At 49.9% G+C, this 23,447-nt stretch overlaps 1 protein-coding gene across 4 annotated transcripts in view; it reads left to right on the top strand.

Annotated features, from left to right (window-relative positions):
• KCNT1 (potassium sodium-activated channel subfamily T member 1) overlaps nucleotides 1-23,447 on the top strand; it is an 89,879-nt gene that overhangs the window by 13,082 nt on the left and 53,350 nt on the right. For all 4 annotated transcript variants that reach the window (XM_074846328.1, XM_074846327.1, XM_074846329.1 and 1 more), the window contains exon 2: nucleotides 2,967-3,143. In XM_074846328.1, the coding sequence (XP_074702429.1) occupies nucleotides 2,967-3,143 (177 nt within the window). The remainder of the gene's footprint in view (nucleotides 1-2,966; nucleotides 3,144-23,447) is intronic.

The following is a 23,447-nucleotide window of genomic DNA, read 5'->3' as shown; positions in this document are numbered from 1 at the left end:
TGCAGGAGCACTTTTTTCTAAGACACTGATGTGCAACATATCTTAAAGTCACTGTGTAATTGAGAAAGATCTTTATCAGATAGGTGCATGCAATATTTGTCTTACTGAATCTCTACCCAGAATAAATAAATGTGCCAAAATTTTAAAATTCTGAATGATTTCATATGCAAGAATAAGAGAGAATATATTAAAAATGTAGCTGCTACTGCGGATGGGAGAAGAAACTCAGATGCAAATACATAGCAGAAATTGAGATTTTCCAGAATTCCCAGAGATACTGATATAATTGGATTTTACTACAGTTTCTTAACACTAAAAAAGGACAGTGGTAAATATTTGCTTTGTTTCATGAATCCGACACATGATCTGAGGCCAAGAGAGATGGATTCACAGAATCATCTAGGTTGGAAAAGACCTTGAAGACCACCTAGTCCAACCATTCATTGGGTTTGAAAAGAATCAGGTGGAGTTTAAAAAAACCCAACACATCAAAGCCCAAAAGACGAGTGTCTGACCTTTGAAGAGGATGGTTATATATAGATATGAGCATCCTTAGCCTTTTGGGGGTGCAGGGTAACAGTGAACCTGCCTGCCTGGACCTCGGGCAGTGGGAGCCGTGGGGAGCGTAGGACAGGGCGGTAGCTCTATGTCGAGGTGCCCTTTCCACGTGGCAGTCGGCGTGCTGTGTCTGTGCAGCCGTAGCACTCGGCCTTTCCTCCGGGAGAGGAACCAACGTGCTCCTTTAAACTGGCATTTAATAATCAATGGAGATTGCTGTGTGTGACAGTCTCCTTCAAATGCAGCTCTAATCACCCACAGTTGGAGTCAGGCACCTGGCTCCCCACTTTAAAGTATGCAGTCTAATAAGAGAGTGGATGATTTTTAAAAGTTATTTTTTCTCTCTCTGAAAGTCCAGTTTAGGATGCTGTCCTGGCCTCACAGCAACAAGAATTCTCAGCTGGGCTAGAAATTTGCTGGAGGTGGCCTGGAGAAAGTATGCTTTTGGCGTAATTTATCGTAGTTAAGCTCTAAGAGGAAAGACTTAATTGTGGTGCTTTTTTTGTGATTAGATTAATGTCAGATCCTCCTTTGCAATGTGAGCTAGAGATGGTCAGGTAACTTCTGTGCTTGTACCAGTTGATCCAGAGGGAGTCCTTGAGTTGACAGGAGTTTGGCTTGATTTCTCTTAAAGACCAAGTTTTAGATCAACGTATATCATGGAATAACCTCCCTGATGCCCAAGGCCCTGCACAGATGCGTTACTCAGTGCAGAGCCTCGGCTGCAGTGTGCATATGTCAGCTAAAAGGAATTGAAAAGCTCTGGGGGTAGAGAATTAAGTAACAAACAATATCAGTAAAAATAATCCAAAGCGCTGAGAGTGAGCTGTGGTGTCTTCTGGGGCTGTGTTCAGCAGAAATTTCGCACGCTGGTTGCTCTTCCAGAAACTGGAACTTTGGAACCTGGTCAGCTGGGAACTTATTTGCAGGAGTTTGAGTTGTTAAAGGTAGAAGATGGTGTGGGGAGCCTCAGATGAAGCCAGCAGCAAACCCCTTGATGTCTGCTTATTGTCAATTCAGTATTCAGCTGTTTGAAGTTCTTTTGACTGTATGTAGCTTATGCAGTAGGTACTGGAGGCCAAGCTGTGGGAAGGTGATAGGAGTGGGTTGGAGAGGCTTTGGGTGAGACCCTTGGGAGTACATCTGACAGGAGTTGGAACCTTTCAGCTATTTGCCTGCCTCATGCTCCCAAGTTACATGTGAGGGACAAGGAGTCAGCTCACTGCAGAGGCACCACGTCTCCTCTTCCAAGCTCTCCCTGTCTTTCCCACTTTCCACAAAGGGTCTGTGAAACTGGAGTTCCTGTCATGGCACAGATAAATTTCACTGCTGAAGCCAGAACCCAAAGGATCAGGAGCTGTGATCTTGCCTTGTGTGTCTGCACAGCGGCTTTGCAGCGCTGAACGGCCGCGTTGCCTTGGGAAGGGAATTTTCAGCCTAACCCCCATCTGCTATGATTCCTAGCTCTAGCTGACACGGGAGCAGTGTCGTACCCATGTTCTGGTTGGTAAATGTGGTTTGATAAAGGAGACCAGAGAAACTCTTAGCCCTCTGAAATGGTAGTTTGAGAACGGGTTGTGTTCCATCTCTTTCCCGTGTGGCAGGCAGAGTGCCTGTAGCTGGCCACACACGGCTGTCTTTGTCTGAGCCATCACCTTGGGTCTCTCCCAGGCACTGTGATACCCCCCCCCTCCTTGATCAGAGCCATCAGCACGCCAAGGGATGGGTGATCTATCCTCCCAGCCATGACACTTGGCAGCTGGACAGATGACTGACTCATCAGCGTTCGCGGTTTCTCATTTAATACTGGGGCTGTTCAGATGATTTAAGTGCCGGCAGTCCGGAGAGGAGGTTGTGCTTCTGCTTCCAGCAGGGTTGGGGAGCCATCGCCTTGTCTGCCTCCCAGCCATACTTTTCTTTGCGGGGGGAGCCCGGGGGTGGATCTGTGTTCAGTTGTCAGCCGTAGATCTATCTTGCGAGCGGTTTTATTTCCTCCTGGCGATTGAGCTTTTCCATTGGCTCCTCTTGCTCTCTGTTGTTTGCCTGCTGAGGAGCAAATGTCCTGTGCCCAGCTCTGCCCTGCGCAGCGGGCTGCGGGGTGCTCCGGGGGACCGGGCTCCGCGCTGCGCCCACCCCACCGGCCCCTCGCCTGAGGCCAGCCGAGCCCCCTCCTCGCCACCCATGCCCCCGGGGGGAGCGCTCTGCAGGGGGGGCACCGCCGCCTGCCCCGCAATGTAATTGCAGCCGGGGCGGGGGGCCGCGGGGCGGGCGTGCCGGGGTGCGGGTTGCGCGGGGCCGGCCCCGGAGGAGGTGCCGGGGCGGGGGCAGGCAGGGCAAAGCAAGGCAGGGCCCCCCCCCGCCCTCCACCCCACCCCCCCCCATTGCCTCTGCCCCTTTCTCTCCCGCAGGCTCTCGTCGCCCGGCGGCTGCGGGGACGGCGGCGGGAGCTGCAAGAGCAGCGGGGTCATTCTGGACATCGCCGCCCTGAAGATGACGGAGCTGGAGTCCGAGGTGCTGCCCCTGCCCCCCCGGTACCGCTTCCGCGATCTGCTGCTGGGGGACCAGTCCTTCCAGAGCGACGACAGGTTCGGGGCGCACCGGGGCGGGGGGGGGGGGGGGGGGCACGGGGACACCCCCACACCGGGACGGGGGGAGGGAGGGAGGCACAGACTTGGGGACACGCACTGCCCGGGGAGGGGGGCACATGTCGGGGGTTGGGGGTACGTGCCTGGGACCCAGGGGAGAGACCCACGCGCGGCGGGGTGGCGGGGGGGGGGGGGCGCGGAGCTCTCCGCGGTGCTGAAGCCCGGCCGGTGCGGAGCTCTCCGCGGTGCTGATCCCCGCGGGGCGCGGAGCTCTCCGCGGTGCTGGCGGCCGCTTACAGTCGTGGCGGCCTCGGCGGGAGGGGGTGGGGATGGGCACGGCAACGCAACGCAACGGCTGGCGGGCATCGGGGTGCGGGGAGGGGGTCGGAGTCCGCGGGAACTGGGTCGTGTTTGTGGGAACCAGTGGTCATGCCCAGGCAAGAGAGCATCGGGATGCAGGAGTGTGTTGGAGTCCGTGGGCACTGGGATGCCGTTGCAGGAACCAGTGGTCAGACCCGGGTGAGAGGGCGTTGGGATGTGGGAGTGTGTCGGAGTCTGCGGGCACCGGGATGTGTTCACAGGAACCAGTGGTCATGCCTGGGCGAGGGGACATCAGGATGTGGGAGTGTGTCAGAGTCCACGGGCACTGGGATGCATTCGCAGGAACCAGTGGTCATGCCCAGGCAAGGGGGCATCAGCATGCGGGAGTGTGTTGGACTCTGTGAGCACTGGAATGTGTTTGTGGCAACCAGTGGTCATGCCTGGGCAAGGGGGCATCAGGATGTGGGGGTGCGAGTGTGCCTGAGTCCGCAGGCACTGGGATGTGTTTCTGGGAACCAGTGGTCATACCCGGCCGAGAGGGCATTGGGATGTGGGAGTATGTTGGAGTCTGTGGACACCGGGATGCGTTCATGGCACTCAGCGCTCATACCCAGGCAAGAGGGTATTGGGATGTGGGACTGTGTTGGAGCCCGCAGGCACTGGGATGTGTTTTTGGGAACCAGTGGTCATGCCTGGGCAAGGGGGCACTGGGATGTGTGGGGCGTGCTGGGGACAGAAGCCAGGGGGCTGTGTGTGGGTATGCCTCGGACAGCGGGCACCGGGAATGTGTGGGTGTTCCTGGGCTGCTGGACATGCTGGAGCTGCTGGGTGTTGGGAGTTGTGGGTATACTGGGCCAGCGGACATTGAGATGTGCGGGTATGCTGGGCAGATTGCCATGTCCGGGAGTCCCATCAGGGCTTGGCAAGGAGGAAAAGGGACCACAGTCTGGGAGATGCATGGGATCCAGTCGAGGAGGTGAGGGCTGGTGAAACTCCCTGTTAAGCCATATGCAGAGTCTGGGCTGAGCGCATGCGTTTCTGTAGGAGATAAGGCTCATCCAGGCTGTTCTCCAGGGCTGTTTTTGCAGCAGGGGATGCTGATGGGAGCAGAGTAACTCTGAAGAGCTGCTGTGGATGTGGCAGAACTCTCCCTTTCTTGGGTTGTCTAGAGAAATGGTCCTTATAGGTTGAGCACCAAGCCTGCTATTCCTGGCTGGCTGGCAGGGATTTATTAGCAGGTTGAGTGAGCAAAGGAGGAATGTCATGAGTGGCAAGTGAATTCCATGAGCAGAGCAGTTAAATGAAGAGGAACAAGAACAACCCTCCCTTCAACTCTCTTCATATCATAAAAATCAGGGAGCTACAATGCTAATTGGGAGTCCAGAAGATGGTCATCGTTTCCCACCAATCAATTGCATGATGTAACCAGAGAGAGATGTAACCCTTGTTGAAAAAAACCCTTCAATTGCTGGCGAGTTGGCCTTTGGGTAGCTGCTGTCGATTTGGTACACCCACATCAAGGCTTTTGTGCATCTGTGTTAAAAGGTAATTCCATATTTTTTATGTGTAAAAGTGTCATGCCAAAAAAAAAAAAAGTGAATTTGACTTTGAAAATGTGGGATTTACAAATGTTCTAAATAAGTGTTCCAGACTTTTATAGCTGCGTAAGAACTGATCTGTCTCGAAAAATGAGTGTGCGATCCTCAAGATTTCAAAGCCCAGATTTCCTTAACAGGCACTTAACATTTATATAATTTTATGGCATAAGATGAGAGTTTGATAGGAAATTCCTGCTGCAGAAAATGCCTGAATTTCAGAATGGTTATGATATGGCTCATTTGGATAAGTTTGAAGTTTAGAGTTTGAATAGTTTTCGTTTTTAAGTATTTGAATGGATCTGAAATACAGAAGATGGCAATTGCAGATTGTGTTTTTTCTGTGTTTCGCTGGTAAACCCTTAACCTTAATTTTCATCTAGATTTGAGTGTTTCTGATTCAGAATCTTTCTTAATTTTAGTGTGGAGATACTCTGGATTGTTTTGTTAAATTCATTAGCCTTGTTTCTCAAGATATCTTTGTTTCACTGGCTTTATGTGCTGCTGTCTTTAGTTGTTTGACTTTCCCCTTCATCTAGAAAATACTGAAAACTTCACAGTGGGTTTGGGAACGCAAATCTATGAGCACACATTTGCTATTCACGCGTAGTGCTCTTGACTTCACTGGGAACCGAGGTGAGCCACGGCCGTAGGCTGCTGTTAGGCCTCAGTTTCAGTCCGAGTTGTTGATGATACTGGGACATTATAGATGAATCAAGCTCGCTGGAGTAATTATGACTACTAGATTAGTCTGTTCCAAACCAACTGAGTAAGGAGCTGATTTAGGCTAGCAGAAGAAAAGCTGAAAGCCTTTTTGGCTTTTCTGTGCTTATAAATGCGAAGCAGCTCAGAGATGTGCTTTGGAGTGCTTTGTTACAGCACTGACAGGAACGCGCTGAGGAAAATTCCCCCACGTAAACAGTATGGGAACTGTGAATGGTAAAATAGAGCTCACTGGACTTACAGATGTAACACTGAAGGAAAACACCCATAGCACTAAATATCCCATTTATTTATAAAAGCCACACTAAAATTACTAGCATGTCAAATATCTGCTTTTGAAAAACTCCCCTAGAATGACAGTGTGCTGCTGAAAGTGAGGAGGTTTCCGGGGCCAGCAGAAGACTGAAAGGATGGGAGACCATAGGGGAATCCAGGTTTTGCTGCTTCTGGGGAATTAGAACCACTTCTGTTAGAGATATATTAATGCATCCTCATCACAGAGGATGCTGAGGAGACACCAACACTGGACTGAGGTGAGAGAATGAGGTAATGCTGGAGCCTGAGGAGATGAGAGCTTGCTGGAACAAGTAGTTAATTAGAGAGCTGTGGTATGACAGGAGGAGAGAGCATGTCGATAACCCACAGAACTGTAAGAACTAATCAGTGAATATGAGGTGGAATAGGTGAAATAAGCTGCTCCCATTTTACTTTTCTTTTGAGAATGCGAAAGGTGAAGGCAGTCAACCTAAGTAAGGCTTACTCTTTGGCAGGTAGACTGATTGACGTGAGAATTAAAATAATAGCTTGAATGTTGTGTGGAGGATGGTAATAAATCAGCCAGGAAGCAAATAGGAAAAGACTGGCTGGAAGAGGAATGGGGGAGGTAAATGGATTTGTGCAACAGAGAGAGAAAAACCTAATGACAAGCAAATCTAGAGTTGTCAAATGAAAGTGCTCCTTCCACCATCTCCTTATTCATCTTTGGAACTCACTACCACGAGGCATCTGGAGGACTTTGGCCTTGGCTGTATCTGAATGCGGCGCGACTGTATTTAAATACCACGCTTGACATTTTTGCAAGGCAGATCTTTAGGTTAGAGAAACAGGATTAACTGTCACTCAGCTCCAGATTTCCAGAGGATACAAACTGCTGTCTCAGGGCATAAATCTGACTAATGGGGACTGGGAGCTAATTTCTCCTTTGGGGAGAGAATGTTCTTTTTGTGAACACTGAAGTTACCTCAGTTGTCTGGCATAAGTCCTGTCTGGTTTAGAAGTTTCTTCCCCTCTTTTTGGAAGGTTCTGTCAATGCCAGTACTGAGAGAAAAAGAGACCGGTTCTGCTCTCTTATGGCAGTATTGCATTTCTTATCTCACTGATGGTTTGGTGTCATGAAAGTATTCAGAGCCGCTGGAATATGACAGTAATGGCAGAGTTTAAGATGCTGAGCCTGTAACAAAAAGAAGGTGAAGAATTGGGAGCACGAATACTGCTTGTGCCTGCTGCCCTCGCACACGCTTGGCGCAGGACTCTGCCGGTCCTGGAATCTGCTGAGCCGTGGTACCTGCGTGTGCGGGAGCAAGGCCGAGGGTGCTGCTGGAAGGGAGAGGAGCTGAAGGCAGCGTCCCATCGGTGCTGCGAGTTGGGCTCTGCAAGGAAGGCTTCTGTTCCAAAGTCATACTGGTCTTTGCTGATTAAAGGCAGCTGAGGAAGCACATCTGCTGGATTGATAAATATTGTTTTATACCACAAGCTGTGGCGTCCCTTTGATCTTTGCCGTCCTGACTATGGCAGTTTTTGATCTCCTGCTTTCTCTTTTCTTGGATGGTGCTGACAACTGGGTTGGGGCATGTATAAAAAAAGCCCATAAATAAAATTAAACTGTATCTCAGAGAAGTGCCATTAGGAGCTTATTTGCTGCCTAATTTAAATAGTCTGAATACTTTCCAGAAAATCGTTGTCAGAAGCCACAGTCCTATTTACAGTAGCAAGAAGTAATGGATGTCACTTTGATTAAGTGCATTTTTCTGAGGCTAATTATCAGCAAAGAATCGTTTTGATGGATGAGGATGTTTGGAAAAGCTGCTTGTGCAGAAGAATTCAGCAACATCTCTATTAAAATTTTAATATCTCCTGTTTCAAATCAAAGATTTTTTGCGTGTTGCATAACCAAGAAAAAGGGATTTTTTTATAATTGGGGTGAATTCTTTTAAGTTCCTACTTCTAGGTTAGATAGATTTTTGAAAACTTCTTTGTTAAATGACATCTGGTCTTTGTCTCTTGAATTTGTCCCTGAGTGGTGGCTCTAAATCATAGGTTGGATCAGCAAACTGGAGGGCTGAAAAATCAGGCTTGTAGGATCTCATCCTTGCAGTTCTCATGCTAACTTGCCCCAAGTGACTTCCTCATCGAATGCATCATTACATTAATGGATCGGAGCAGTTTTATGTCCCTCTGTCAGGTTCCTTGAATATGTCTGTGGCTGAATCCCCACTTCATTGCCATTTGATTTAATGAGCAATTTCTCTCATTTTATTTGGAAGATGCAGATGCTAGTTTGAAGATTGCAGTTTGTATCCAGAAGTTAAAGACATTTATTTCTGTGACGGTGAGGTAATGGCCAATATTTTAGGTTTGGACTGCAATGTCTGTTCAGGCTGTACCATCAGCGCTTGTGAAGCTTTGTGCCTGGATTTAGGAGATTCAGCTCTGATGCCTGCGTGCCACAAAATTCCTCTAGTGAAGGCTCCGTCTCCCAGCAGTTTGATCCCTTGCTTGTGAAAGCAGGATGAAGGTATTTAATGGCTAATACCCCTTCCCTCAATAAGAATGTTAAGACCCAGTCTGCCCTCAGCCCCGTGTGCAGAATCTCTCAAGGCGTGATTTACTCTTAGTTGTGATGCCTGAGCCCAGCTCCAAACCAAGGATAAATCACACTGGTGAAGGTGGTAGGATCTGAAACAGAAACTTAGGAGGACCTGTGTGACCTCTTGAATTGAATTGCTTCTCCTCTGCTTTTGCTACCTGGCAAAGCAAAATAAAAACATATATTAATTAGATTAGGCTGTTTTCCTGAGTCAGTGCCTTTTCAGAAAGTTTTTGTCTGACAGTACACAAGCAAGCATCTACTCCTGAAAGCTCAGCCAGCCCGTGGCAGTAACCCTGCTCCTGGTTGGAGCGACTGCTGCTCTGTGTGGGCTCCTGCTCCTGAGCCAGGCAGCACGGCGGCGCGGGCAGGTGACACGTACTGGTGTAGCTCCTTCCAAAGGAGGTGCCTACAGCTCTGCTGTGCCAGCCAAGGCTGTGGGCGAGACTGAATTCAGTCCCTAGGTGCCATCTAAGTTGTTGGAGAAGCTGCCAGCCAGGAGTGCCTGAGCTTTTGGGGGTCAGACTGGACACATTGTGCTCCTCCTCCTCCGGGGCTTATACCCGCTCTCTGAAGGAGCGGGCAGGGGATCCCTGGCCACCAGTCAGGCGGCATGACTCTTCTCCAGCACGGTGCCTTAGGTCTAGACTAGCTGAGCTTATAGCAGTGGAGGGGAAAAGCACCTGGGACAGAGTGTTGGTGTACTTAAATCTGCTGCCAGTCCCATTTGCCACCTTATGTGGAAGAGTAACCAAGAGTCCTGTGCTCCGCAGTCCTGGGTGGCCGGGTCCTCTCCAGCAAGGGTGGCTGCAGCAGGTCCTTGCCCTTAGCAGAGGAAAAATCAACATATATTGCCCCTGGATTCCTCAGCCTGGCTCCAAATGGGATACACCGGGGTGAGGAGCGTGTTGGAAGCTTTATAAAAAGGATTAGGGTTTTGTTGTGTTCAGACATTTTTTTCTGTTAATGTTAGATAGCATTCTTAATTGTGTTTTGCCTTTTCAGTTGTTGTGAAAGGCTGCAGTGATCATTACTAACACGGCGTCTTAATTGAAGTGCTGTTTGGGGTTTTTTAAATGGATAGTTCCTTGTAGCAATTGGTGTGCCTTTGAGTATTCATCTTAAGGCAGAAACCCCTGGACGTCAGCAGGAATATTAGGGAAGTTATGAAAGTAATAGAATAAGAGAAAAATGCACTTCTCTTATAATTATATCTATTATTTTATAAGAAAAAGCTCATTACTCTTTTCAGGGATATTGCTTTTACTGTCAGTAACGGACCCTTGCTAGTAATAAAAGTAAGTGCACGTAGCAGTCTGGTGGAATGAGTGGAGGTGTCCCTGGAGTGCTGCAGTATGTACAGCTGTGCCCTGATGAAAAGGAAGAACAACATTGATTTTCAGTTATTTAGTGCAATTTAACACTATGGGCTCAAATTTCCATCCCTCCCTGCTGTATTTTTTCGGTTTATTTACTTTCACTTTGATTTCTATTCCATTTATTGGGCGGATGGGCTTGAAAGGGAAAACGTAGTGTTTGAAGTCACCTGAGTACCCGTCCAAATGAAGGGGAAAACATGAGCAAGGGTGGCAGAGAGCTGAGAGCGGTGGGTGTAGTCCCAGCAGAGACTTACACCAGTTGAGGATCTGGTTTTTTGGCTCACGTTGTGTGCCAGAGCAAAGGAGAAGGACAGGGCCATGGGGAGGAGCAACAGCCCTCGCAACCCAGCTGAGAGCACGTCGTGGTCTCCAGGCACTCTGTGAGGTGGTCACGCTGTCAAGAAAGCACCTTGGTGGCTGATGTTGGCCCTACTGAAGGAAAATTAAACATGTTGGTAAAATGAACATATTTTACTCCCCTCAACCAGTTGTACAGGACACACAGAAAGTCCTAATTGAAAAATTTCCTGTGATGAAACTGAAGAAACAGAGTGCAGAGTGGTGTGAAAAATGTTGGAGTCTTGGGTCCTACTGTGGTTAACGAGGGCAAATCTCCTTCCATGCGTTCTTGGCGTGAGACTGACGCCCGGCAGGGACATTGCCAGTTGTTCCATCTGTGCATGGGCCTGCTGCACCTTTCTGTCTGGGGCTTCTTGGAGCTCCTGTGCTCAGGTGGACGGCTGCTTAAACCTGCCAGTACAGAGCAGAGAACAGAAATCACACGCGAGCTAGCGGGAGAAGCTTGGTTGCGTGTAAGATCTTGGCACAAGGGACGTGGGTCCCCTTTGCACCAGGGAAGTATCATGAATGTGAATCTGTGTCCACAGATCTGGTGAAGAAACGGTGATATTTGTCATCGCAGCAAAACCCTGTGTCTGCCGAAATCAATGGGAGTGTTGCCGTTGGCTTGGGTGAGGGTGGAAGGTCAGGCTGAGACCGAAGCTGTCACTGCTGCTGTAGTGACAGTATGAGAAACAACTTGGCAGCTGTAGCTGTAATTGCAGAGAATGCATTAAATTTTTCTGCTATGTTTTCCCACTGCTTTGTCTCGTCACAGTTGCATCTTTGTTCCCAAGGGAAATAATTTATTGCCGTTCTGAAGGTGGTGCTCATTCCTTTTCCTCTGCACAACCTGTTCGCTGACTGACTGCATGTAGGGAGTGTTGGAGCTCAGGCATCCCCCGCTCGCTGCCTCGGGGGAGACGGGGGCTCCACTCCTGCTGCACCATCGCTGCCTTCTGCTGCCAGCCCCGTCCTAATGCCGGCTCTGCCTGGGCTTGAGGTGCTTTTTCACAGACCCCCGTGTGCTCACGGTAAAGAGAACACAGGCAGAGCCTAAATAAATCGGTTAGTAAATCCCCCTCATACATTCTCCCGTGCATCTCGGAGACTTCATTTTGTGGTAGACTACTCAGCAGAGGGGTTTAAAGAGGAATAAAAGGCCTGAAATTTGAATCAAAACATCTCTATTTCTGAGAAGTTCCACTAAGGAGAGAGGATTAATGCTTTATTGTCTACTATTTTCAGCTCTGCTTATCAAGAGATGTGAACACATTGCCTGCTGAAGCCCTGCAGCTAGTGCAGATTTCCTTGCCATGCTGCATTTACCTCTGCCTCACTGGCACTTGCTTGGATCCATAGCAAAGATGTAGGTATTAATTTGCAAAGGAAATACATCCTATTCCTCCTGACTGACAGCTCGGTGAATAGGTCATACAGGCACTGTACAAATATCTTGCCAGCTCCTTACAGAACTGTGCTGGCCGCAGTTTGCCCGCGAAGGGTTGGCAGGGCAGGCTGCTGGGCAGTGCGAGGCTAAGCAGCACCAGCCGCCAAGTCCCTGAATCTGGAAATTTCTTCTATTATCAGTGTATTAATTTGCTGCATTGCTGCAATAAAACTAGTTTTATCTTCCATTCTTTCTTACCTTTCAGAGAGTTCAGGGTTCAGATTACGTTGCTACATGACATTTGGTATAAAATGATACTGTTGAATTTCATCTGCCATCGTGACCTTATTTCCTTTCTTTGTGGAGCATTTAGTTGCCATTTTAGCAAATTCACAGCTGGCTCTTTTACTGCAGGGAGACGATCAAAGTCCAACCTGCTGGAGAATGCAGGTCCCTGGGGGTGAAGGTCTGTGGGGAAGAGCAGTCTGCTCTCCTGCCCTATCCCAGCAACCTTACTGTGGGTGTCTTAAAATCTCTGCTGCATATCCAGAGGGCTGGGAGGATGGTTCCAGGGTTGCAGGTCCCCTGGGTAGGTTTGAAGGGGTGACCCTTCAATTATTCTAGACAATAAATAATTGATAATGAAGGAGTTCATGGTTGAAATCCAGAGCTTAAGTCTTGGTGGGAGAAATAGGTTGTAGACGTTAGCACGTTATTAGCAGATTAAAGTTTTTTTAAAAAAAAAAAGGCATGTTTTCCAAAACTGTCAAGCTCAGAAAACTTGTCCCTTCAAGCAGGAAGCCTGTAGTGGTGGCTAAAGCAATGCTTTGCAGCAGTTATATTAGCTTGCAAGCATTTTAAAGGGTTATTTTCTGTTCCAAAGCTACATCAGACATTCGGTGCAGGGGGCAGGCGTGCTCTGCAAGGGCCATCCACAGCTTTCTGGAAGAACTCCAGGAGCTTCGAGTCAGCTTTGCCTCTTCAGATTTGCACTGCGATCACAATTGCATGGTCTTGCTTTATGTCTTCTTCCTAAAGATAGATCCTCTGCTTCTCTTCTGATCATCTTTCTTCAAGAGACGACCTGGGGCTGTGCTGTTTGCTGACAGTCAAACAGGACATAGCAGCAGTGTCTTATGAATGGAAGCTGTAAAGAGAAGCCTACGGACAGGAGAAACACGTCGGGCTCGTGACATCTCCAAAGCAATCGCTTTGTGGTCGGTTCCAATGTGCCAGGTGCAAGCCCTCTATTTTGGGAGTGAAACTTTCTGCAGTCAGATGGTATTGCTGTGTGTGAGGGTACCTATATATGTGTTTTCCCCTGTGTTTTTCTATATTTTCCCCATTGAATAGGATCCTCTTGCAGTGGAGAGGGTGCATCCTGCTCACGCTCTTTCCAATCATTGTTTTTCCCTGCCTTTTTTTTGCAGCAGTTGTGTGGGTGTATTCACGTAGCATGATGTACAAGTAGCCATGGCCGCAGCCTTTGAGAGTTCAGAGCCAGGCCAGGACATGGGCGCAGCCGGAGGGACGGAAGGAAGGAAGGAAGGAAGGAAGGAAAGAGGAATTGTGCTGAAGGCTGAGGATAATAACACACACTGAGCGAGCCCATTAGCTCGTGGGGTCAGCTGGGTAACGTAGGGTGAAACAGCAATGAATTAAATGGGTGAGATAAGTGATTTGCTTCAAGGGTGAAAGACCGAAGCGTGGTGAGAGGAGGGGCACGCGCAGTGAGGCGTCGCCTCGGCAAAGCCGAGAGGTTCATTCACCTTTGCCCTTTGTAGGGTGACTGCTTTCAGGTGTTATAGTTTTGCCTGATGTGAACTAAACATTAGAGTGAGGGTTGGTCTTGTACCTGAACGCATTGGTTTGGCAATAACCTGCTTTTGCTCAGCGTGCAACCGCTGCGTGCAGGGTTGGGCACTCGCGAGGTGCTGGCTGCGTCGTGCCGCCGTGCGCCTCGGCACGCTCCGGCGGGCTGGAACCGAAGCTCCCCCGGCGCTGGAGCTGCTCCCAGCTGCAGTGTGAGGAGCAGCGCTGAGCCCTGGCTCCTTCCCTCGGGGAGCAGAGCCGCGGAGCAGCCTTGCACCGCCCGGGGAGGGGTTTGTGTCCCCGCACGGGGAGTTGGGTGCTGCAAGGAACTGATGGAGAGGAGTGCAGGTGTTTGCTGTGGCCAGTGCAAACCTCCTTCTGTTGCTCAGGGGTGTCCATCTCGGACACAAGCTGCTTTCTCACCTGCGTGGCATCGTTCCCCTGACCTGTGTGAGACTGCCCAGCATCTGAGCCCTGCCGTGGTCGGTTTACTGAGCCAGATTTCATGTCTACTGTTGTCAACAGTTTCTTTGTCACAGATGATTTTTGCTGCTGCTCTTTCATAATACTGTGGTAGAGCCCTCTTGAGGACAACACAAACATGTCTCCTATCTAAAACTCCCCAAACCCAGAGCAAGATTGTGATTTTTATCATTCTCTCCAGGATTCTTCGCTGTCACCTGTCTTCTAGCTTTTAGTTGTAGCTTTGCATAAAGCTGACTGGTGTGGTGTTTGTATGTGAGATGCTGGATACGCTGTCCGTGGGGCGCAGGGGGGTGTAGAGAGGGTATGTCTGTGTCTCCTGTCCCTGCAGCAGCTTAACTGAGGCTGAGATCTTCCACGCGGCTTGATTCTGCCTGGGGACATGCGAGGGTCCTGAGGAAGGTGCTGTTATCCTCCTGTCTGCAGGTCCTGAAACTCTTGGAGTTAACCATGGATCTATCCCCCTTCCTTGTGTGCTGCTGGCTCTTCTTCACACGCTGGTCCTGGTTTGCAGAGGGCTGTGACAAGTTCCTCGCTCTGGGCTGGGGCTTGGTGCTCTCCTGCAACACCGGGAACGGACATGGATACTGTGTGTTTGTCAGCCTCTCTTATCAGGTACAACAGCAGGATTTTTTAAAAAAGTTTCATTTTAAGCTCAGGTGAAATGCACCACATCTACTGTGATTGAGACCTGCTGAGTTTTGTTAAGTCTGGGTGGTGGTTTCTGCTGCGTGGCGAGCACCCGTGCTCCCTGCTGTGGCTCCCGCGGGGCCTTTGGCGGGTTGTTGGGGCTCTGCGCTGCTCAGACCCACTCTCCAGCCGCCGGGCTCGCGTCGCCGCCATCCACGAGCGCTGCGGCTCGGCACGGCAGCAGGTCTGCGGGAAGGAGCCGTGGGGGAGTGCGGCGGGGAGGCTGCGGAGCGAGCGCTGGTACTACAGCGGCTGTGTTTGGATTAGTGACTCTGCCGCGCTTCCTGCAGCCCACGCAGGCTCCTGCGGGAGCGCGAGTGTTGCTTTGCAAATTTAGCAGCTACCTTTAGGCAGGGAGCAATTACTTTTTGGGCCGTGGGTAGAGTCATCGAGCTTTTCCGTGTGTCTCATATCCGTTCCCGGTACGCCGATGGTGACTATTAGCTTTCGTTGAGCTTTGCTGCAATCGGTTTTTGACTTCAGGTCGATACAAGTGGATTTATTTGGGAATTGGACTTTCCAAATGCTGTGCTGCTGCTTTGGCCTGGCCAGCCCTCTGTGAGCCTTGGCCGTGGATCAGCACCCCTGTGAATCCAGCACCCATTGCTGGGGTGCCAAGCACGAAGCACAAGCACCGTGGCTCGATGGCAGAGTACATGCTAGCTCACCGATGGCAGGAGCTGTCAAGAAAAACGTCTCCTGTGTCTAGGAGAGGAATGTTTCTGGGGAGCAGGTGGTGAAGATGTTTAGCAAATGTCAGCTTGAGACCTTGCCATCCTGTGGGCAGAAGTGACATCGCTGAGAAATGTGTTATCCTGTCAGAAAGCAGCAAAAAATCCACCAGCTAAATGTTTACGAGCAAGGCAGGCCTTTGCCAAAAGCGGGTGTTTTTCCACCCCTGAGACTCATGGAGTGAGAGCTCCTCGGAGCTGTGGGAATCCTGCTCCTGCACACGTGGAGGTTGAAGGCAGGAGCCGTCTGCACCGGCCAGGGAGGGCATCACCATCCCTCCTGGGCAACGGCTGCCAGCCTCTGCTCAACCCCCTGAGCCACAGCTCCTGCCTTCTCCTCTGGGTGTTTGTTGGTTGGGGTTTTTTTTGCTCCTTTGGGTTTTAGCAAGAAGCAGCCTCTGAGCTTCCCCCTGCCTCTGCTCGGGAGCCCGGAGCTCGCTCTGCGGGGGCCGTGGGAGGATCTCGCCTCCTTCCCCTTCTTGCACTGAGCAGGGGCCAGGCAGGGCCGATGCCAGACGAGCAGCTCTGGTGAGACGCAGATGCCTCCGTCTGCTGAGCGAGCCTTGGCCTCGCAACGCGTGTCACTTGGGTTTTGGCAGAGCCGGGGGAGCTGGGGCTCAGCCAGCGCTGCTGTTCATCGCTGGTCCCGACGTGATACCTCGAGTTTTACTGGGGAGATCGGGCAGCTTGTGCCCCGCTGCAGGCAGAGAAGTAAACGCTCCCGGTTTAGAGATTGTCTCAATTTTTCTGCCGGTTCAGCTGAGTTGGCCTTGTAACTATTACCGTTAGGACATAAGCATCTGGCCGAGCCATGCTGCATTATTTCTGAATGCCTTAATCAATCCCCGAGAGCTATTTAGTTTGAAAGTGGCCTTCTTACTGCATGTATGTGAGGGGAAAAAAGCTTAAACAGAAAGGTTTCCTGCAGGTGGGTGCTAAATGCAGTTTTTCAAAGCTAAAACACAGTCTAAAACTTTTCCTTTCAGACCGACTATGGGTGTGACTGCATGGCTGGGAGTGGGGAGAGCTGCAGAGACTGAAGGAAACTCGGCCCAGTGTTCACGTGTCAGCGTGTGAAGCGCATAATTACATCTGGGCTAATAGCTCCGTATGGGAGTATTGTTTGAAAAATTTCTAATTTAATAAAATGGGTAGTGACTGGTTATTAGCAGAGATGTTAATTGAAATAATTGGCATGGACACTAGTGTGCTAATTTAGTTTGGTATTTATGAGGCACACAGTGTTTCTTCAAGGACAGAGAAATGGGTATTGGGTGGTGCCTGTATTTCCCAGCAAGAAGTTAGCTGGTCTCTGAAAAGACATTTATTCGAGGAAGCTATTTAGTCACTGTTCTTGAGCTTGGATTTCGAAGATAGATTTGCTTCATTACAGTTTGATGCAATTACACCCACGCTGCTGAGAGTGAAGGCCTTCTCTGACACTTCAGTTCCCACTTCAGATGACTTGAGATTGGTCTTTCTAGTCATCTGGAGCAGCTCCACCTCTCTGGCACAGGGACATACCCTTCCTGAGGCACTCACACACACATACGTGCATGAGTGTGCTCGCCCACGTGCCGGCATGCAAGTGAGAAAGGGGACATTCATTCTCTGTCTACACCCTTTCATCCCTGCCTGTCTGAAATTCCTCAAGACCTGTACACGTGGCATCAGTTCCAGCTCGGTAAATTGGCACCATGAGGTTTTCCCATGTGGAGAAAAACTTTATAGGCTCATTTTGGAGTGGAGGTCTCTCAAATTGCCATCTCGGAGCTGTCGTACGGGGATTGCCATGAGCTGGAAGGCTCTGCTGCAGGAGTTAGCAATCTGTCAGGTCACTGAAAGTGTTCCATGGTGAAGAGACGGTGACGTGAAGAGCCATTACATCTCATCAGCCTCTCCCAGAGCTGACATTCAACAATTGTTCCTTTTCATCTTTCTCCAAAGTGCTTTTAAAGCTCAATATTGTCACTTAGTTTGGATTCTTCCCACACAGTATCTGCACTTAGAACTGCCCAGTGCTGATGGAGAGGTTTATTGCCAGCAGCTATTGTGCTAAAATTGAGAGGAAAAACAATTTCTAGTCAGCTCTTGTTATGGTCTCTAACGGGAGATATTTCTTTCTTGCTAAGAACTTGTAAATGCGTTTTAATGCCAGATGCAGTGCTCTGTGGCTAAGAAATGTTCAGCCTTCCAGGGTTCAGCAGTAGAAATATTTCTTCTTACAGACATGTGCAAAACTCATTGCACATGTACGAGGGATGGATGCCTTCTCAACGGTGTGAGTTAAAAAAAACTATGAAAAAGAGCAAAGTCCAACTATCAAACCCCGAAGCTTGTTCTCCAACACTCAGGGTCATGCCTCGTACAGCCTTGTGAAGGTGTCCTGGCCAGCAGAGCTGTGCAGCAGGTTCAGGTTAAGCCCAAAAGGTTAATTAAGTAAATCCAAAGCCATCATTTGCATAGCAAGGCTGTGCTGCTGAAGGAAGCCCTGTGCTGGTATGTAGAGGAGGGAAAACGTCTTCTGCTTCGTCTGTGACGTGCAGGTTTTTCCAAGAGAAGCCAGTGATGCGCTTTGCCCCAGGAAGGCATCCAGCTTTGGAGGTGAGGGGCAAAGTTTATTCAGCATGCAAGCATGCGGAAGCAGATGGCACTGTGCCAGGCACGGCTTTGCCCTGCTGAATGGAGTTGGCACTCGCACCCTCAGGGATGGCTTTGCCCTCGTCATGTGCGACACCGAGCTCCTGAGGGGCTGCCCTGCTTCAGAGGGAGCAAGTGAGGGGAACACGGATCGGGCTTCTAGGGGGAGGGAGAAGGCAAAGGAGTGACGTTCATCTCGGTTGCAGGGAGTTATGAAAGACTGAAGTGAAACGCATGTCTGGATGAGTCCTGTGCCCTTTCCCAGCATTGTCGGTGCTTTTTTATGTGCTGGTGTGATTTCCCCATTCCCTTTTGAAAGAATATGATTCACGAGAGACACAGCGGGTGCTGCTGATCCAGGGTGTATTATTGAGTGCAGGAGAGCACTGAGATCCACTTTAGGGCCTGATGCCTGCATTTCTTGAGCAGCTTTTGAGAGTTGGAACAATTATCCCACCTTTTAAGGCCTTTTTCCCCCTCTAAGCTGCCCTATTTCCCACTACTAGATCTTAGGGAGAGGAAGGAGTACAGCTGAACCTGCTGGTGCAGATATTAACACAATCATGATATAATTTAATCTTGATCCCATTAAACAACCTTAATGATCAGAGAGCTTCTCACTTGGTTTAATGGACTCTTTTCCAGATGATGAGGCTGCAAGATCAGACACTTGTTATAAATGTCTGTTTATTAAACAATCTTTCTTCCTAAAAGCTTCTGCCTTGCCAGAATGAATATAAATGGAGAGGATGGTGTTTGCACTTCAGTCTTTAAGGAGATACTGTGTAGAAAACTGGAGCCTATTCCTTTTTATTTGTGTGTGTCTTTATATGAGGGATGAGAACAGGCCAAGACATTTTTTCTGAAGTGTGCTTTTTACTGTAAATGTATGAGGCAGTTGAGACCCGGCATCCGTGAAATAGCATCTGCTGTCAGGCTGACTCCTGGAGCAGATATTCCCTTCCCAACAGATGATTTGGTCATGGGAGTTGAACCAGAAGCTGACAAGCAGATAAGACCAACAGTGTATAATAACCTGACTTAAAATCCTTTTCTGTGGCTTTAGTTCAACTTTTCCTCTTGACCGGGTGTGCTTGGCAGAAGGCAGCGCAGCTCTTGCATGCGTATGGCAGCACTCATCTCCTTTGGGGAGAATTTCAAGGGTTTTTTGTGCAGAAGAGGCCCCTGGAGCCTCTTACATCAGGGACATGGTGTTTAACGCAGTCATCTGCACACCTTACTCATTTATTTCAGAGATCATGCAGTAGGTAGATACCCAGCATTGTAAAAGACATTCGCTATCACATAACTGCTGTGTTTAGGGGTTTTGGGAACACGGTGCCTGTTCGTGGTGGCGGTTCAGATGGCCCAAGCATTGCACAAGAAACCTTTCTCTTCCTTTCAATATCTTGGTGCTGATCCTTGCTTTTGGCTGAACGTGTAAGCAGAGAGACCCTGTTTGTCAGATCCCCGACGGCATCTGGGCGCAGCACGAGCTTTGGCTGGGGCATTGCACATCACCTGGCTGGCAGGGGCTCCGAGCTCATGGCAGAACTTTCAGCTACAGCATGCTATTGATCAGTAAGCAAATTTTTCTCTTTGAAGCTAAAATAAGAAACGTACTTGAAGATCAATGGTCTGGTACAACCCCTTGTTCTAGTCCTTCCCACACACCACGATGAGGCTGTCACAGACTCCATGGAGTTCATGCTTCATTTCTGCAGCACATCGTGAATTTCTCTTTATATGGACTTGCCATTTTCTCTGTCTTATGTAATGTATTACAAAATGCATGGTGACAGAAACGGGAAATGTATGGCAAATGGTACCTAGCATGATCCAGCGACCCTGGGGAGGGAAGAAAATTTTATTACAGTGAGACACAGTTGGCAGAGCTGGTGGAGAGCCCCAAAGCCTAAGTTTCTCCTTTGAAGATTCATCTTTTTAAAAAACAAACAAAAAAAAATCCAAGAAAAAAAGTTTTAAGAAGGTTTTTAGATGCTAAAATTCTCCGCACTTTAAGCAGAAACTCTTAGAGACATCTAATAAGTAAACACTGCTTTGCAGTTTAACAGATCATTTCATCGTTTTTAATACTTGAGTAACAAAGTCACCACAAAAATGTCGTGCAAAAAAGGCTCGGAGTCCTTTAAACCTGCAAAGTAGGAATCGCTTTGGCATTTTGAAAGTGTCTGTGAAATTGCTTCCTGGCAAGCTCTGCCGGGGAGCTCTGCGAGGTGTTCTGCAGCAGCGGGCAAGCTGCCTGTGCCTCCCGGCTCATTAAACCCCGTAGTGTGTCTCCATCCGGAGCGTCACCGCCTGCTGAAGGCACTTTGCTGCTGGGCTGGAAGCGCTCGAAGGGCTCGCGAGAGGCTGCGTGGGGAGGCACAGGGCACCTTTTCAGCCCTTGCTGTCTGTCGCATCCCCTGGGGAAAGCCGGGCTGAGTTCCTGGGGAGCAGGGGGTCCCCCGGAGCAGAGCGTTGTTGGAGAGCGTGCGGCAGGAGCTGGGGGTGAACACGCTGCTGATGTCCGTCCTGCCCTTAGCTGCTGGCTGAGGATGCTCAGAGCATCCTTCTCCTTTCTCCAGGTTGTGGCTCAGCCACCTGCAGAAGGAGGGCAGCAAGGGGAAGGTCCTGGCCTTGGAGGGGACCCGCGGGGCCCCGTCCCTTGGAAAGGCTGGAGGGAAATTAGAGAACTGCCACGGTCGTTATGCCACTCGACGTGGGTTTATTGCCTCCAACCGGCAGCGTGGGCGCGGGGACCTCTCCGTCCTGCTCCTCTTGTGGGTACGGCCAGCGGTACCCAGGGGTGTTTACAAGGTGTTTCCAGATTGACGGGGGAAAAGCACCGCATAAGTGCTTAGGGTAATAAACATTTATAGTGCAAAGATCGTTACAGCTGGGAGGCAACAAATTGCAGCTACTGGCAGTGGAGGGCAGCCACCCAGCCTGCTTGTCCCTGGGAAAGGGGCTCTGCCAGCCCTGAGCCCTGGGCCTGGGGGAGCCCAGGAGCCCCCGGCTCCTCCTGGCTGGGTTTGGGTCCTGCCCTGCCACCTTCTCTGAGCATCGCTGCCTTCCTCCCTGCTCACCGCATCGCTCTGCGTCCCTGCGCAGAGCCGGGGCTGACTCATGCTCTGGGAAGCGCTGCCCGTCCCTGCCAGCACGGGCTGCCAGCTCTGCCTGGGTGAGGACCCCGGCGCTGGTCTCATTAAATCTTGGGAAGCAGATAGTGACCCCGTTATGTACTCACCTGGAAAAGTGACTCAGCCGTGCCTGATTATTTTGCTCTGACTGGAGACTTTTCATGCTTCCCTTGCAGATATATATTTAGATTTTACCCAAGGGCTTTTAATTTCCTCGCTGGCTTGAGCAGCTGTGACAGGTATACAGATACCTTCCCTTTTCCTCCATCATTTTAACCTGTTATCAGCTTTGTTAAGAAGTGGGACGAGATTATGAGTCACTGTAAAGCTTCGGGGTCTCGTTGCTCTGCTTGTAAGCATGTAAAATGCACCACAGAAATAGGAAACTTGTTGGAAGTATTGTGGCTTTGTAGGGATATTTGTTCAGCATCTGCTCGGGTCTGCTCTATTTTGTCTTCTCCCTGCTAAGCAGTCCCCAGTTAACATACTGGGTTTGCAGCTTTCATGTTCATCGCTGATGAGCCACACTTAGAGAGGTAAAAATGGGTTTGCAAAGGCTGCGATGACAGTTCTGGGATTCAGCGCGCGAGGCTCTTGCGTCGCAGTTACATAATGACTCTCGCCAGCTTTCCAGGTAGTTGGGGAGTTACATGGTGAAGGGAACCTACCGCCCCTCCTCTGGGCTAGCCAAGAGGGGACTTGCAAACAAGCCCACGGGGTGTAGCTGGGGGGGGGGACTGGCTGAGCCCCCACCCCCAGTTGGAGCAGCGTGGTGCTGGGGCTGCCATGGGTGCTGCTCGTCGCACTGGAAGCTGCGGGGCACGACTGCCTATTACTGGGCAGTTCCTGAAGTCCTGGGTCTGTAAGGGAGACGCTCTCCGCTTTTCTAAACGGCAACGTTTTGAAATTGTTAACATTTGAAACGTTAATGCAGAGAACTTGGGGAAGAGAAGAGAAATCAAAGGTTCTTCTAGTATCAGACACACCGTCCCCCTCTGGGCTTGCAGCCTGCCTGTGAGCTCTGTATGGATTTTCTTACTTTGCATAATTTTTCCATCTCTCTCCATCAGCCCAGCTCTTCAAAGGCTTCCTTCTGTTTCCAGCTCCTGCTGCTGCTAAATATGCTCTCCTCTGTGCTTTCTAAAATGTTCCTTCTTCCCTGAAACTCCAGTGCTCCTCTTTATTAGAGAAGTCTCCCAAACTCTGCTGAGGAGAGGCTGAGCGAGGCAGTGAGCTGCTGCCAGGTGCTGTTCAGTTGTGTTGCCTGATTCAGCTGCCAAGACTAAATAGGGGAAGCAAGGAAATAAAATGCAGCCAGTTTATTTCTGCCTGTGTCATGCAAATATTTCAGGTGCCTTGAAGTGCCTGGTGCGGCACCGGCTGGCCAGAGATTTCCGCAGCTGTGTGGTGGTGGTGGTGAATACTGGTGTTCCCCTGCTCCAGGCTCTCTCTTCTTGGGTGTCTTTTGTTTGCCGTGGTGCTGAGCACCCTCCAGGAGTGCGCTGGGGGGTGGAGCCCCCCCAAGCCCACTGTGGTGGGAGATGGCCCCACCGGGCAGTGCAGCAGGGTGATCCTCGGAGGTGACACCCTTCCAGAGGTGGACGTGGCTGCAGTGGTGGCATTGACTGTAGAGACTCCTGAATGGAGACAGGTCTTCAGCACGGTTGTGGTTTTGGCAGTCACCGTGTAGCCCAATTGCTGTCCCAGCCAGCCGCTGTGATGACAGAAATCCCTGCAGTTTGTGAACTTTTCCTGAAATGCTTTTAATGACAGTTTAATAATAACACTTAGCTCTTGGTACAGAGCTTCTCACCCCTGGAACTGAAATGCTTTGCTGCAAAGGGTAAGGACCATTATCCCCCATGTTCACAGGGGGGGAATAGCTGGATTTTATTTGTGAGAATAATTATAACAAGTGGAATTAATCAACTTCTCATATGAATGGTGTTGCTTTTTAAAGACAAATGTCAGAAAAGAGTCTTAGATACAAAGGAGAACTCACAGTGGTGTAGATTCATCTGACGGCTTCTCAGGGAACTCGTCAGTGCCTGTGGTGCAAAGGCATTAACCCTGCCAAGGCAGCGTGCGGAGGGAACAGAAAGTAGATGCAAGACAGTAGATGCAAGTCAGGGCAGAGGACTGACTTAGTGGTGCCCTAGATCTTGGCGAGCAGGCGCTGCAGGGAGCTGCCG

The sequence above is a fragment of the Strix aluco genome, chromosome 20, assembly GCF_031877795.1.
Source record: "Strix aluco isolate bStrAlu1 chromosome 20, bStrAlu1.hap1, whole genome shotgun sequence".
NCBI classification, from domain to species: domain Eukaryota; kingdom Metazoa; phylum Chordata; class Aves; order Strigiformes; family Strigidae; genus Strix; species Strix aluco.
Note: the sequence above shows the minus strand (reverse complement) of the source record. Positions and strands in the feature narration are given on the sequence as shown.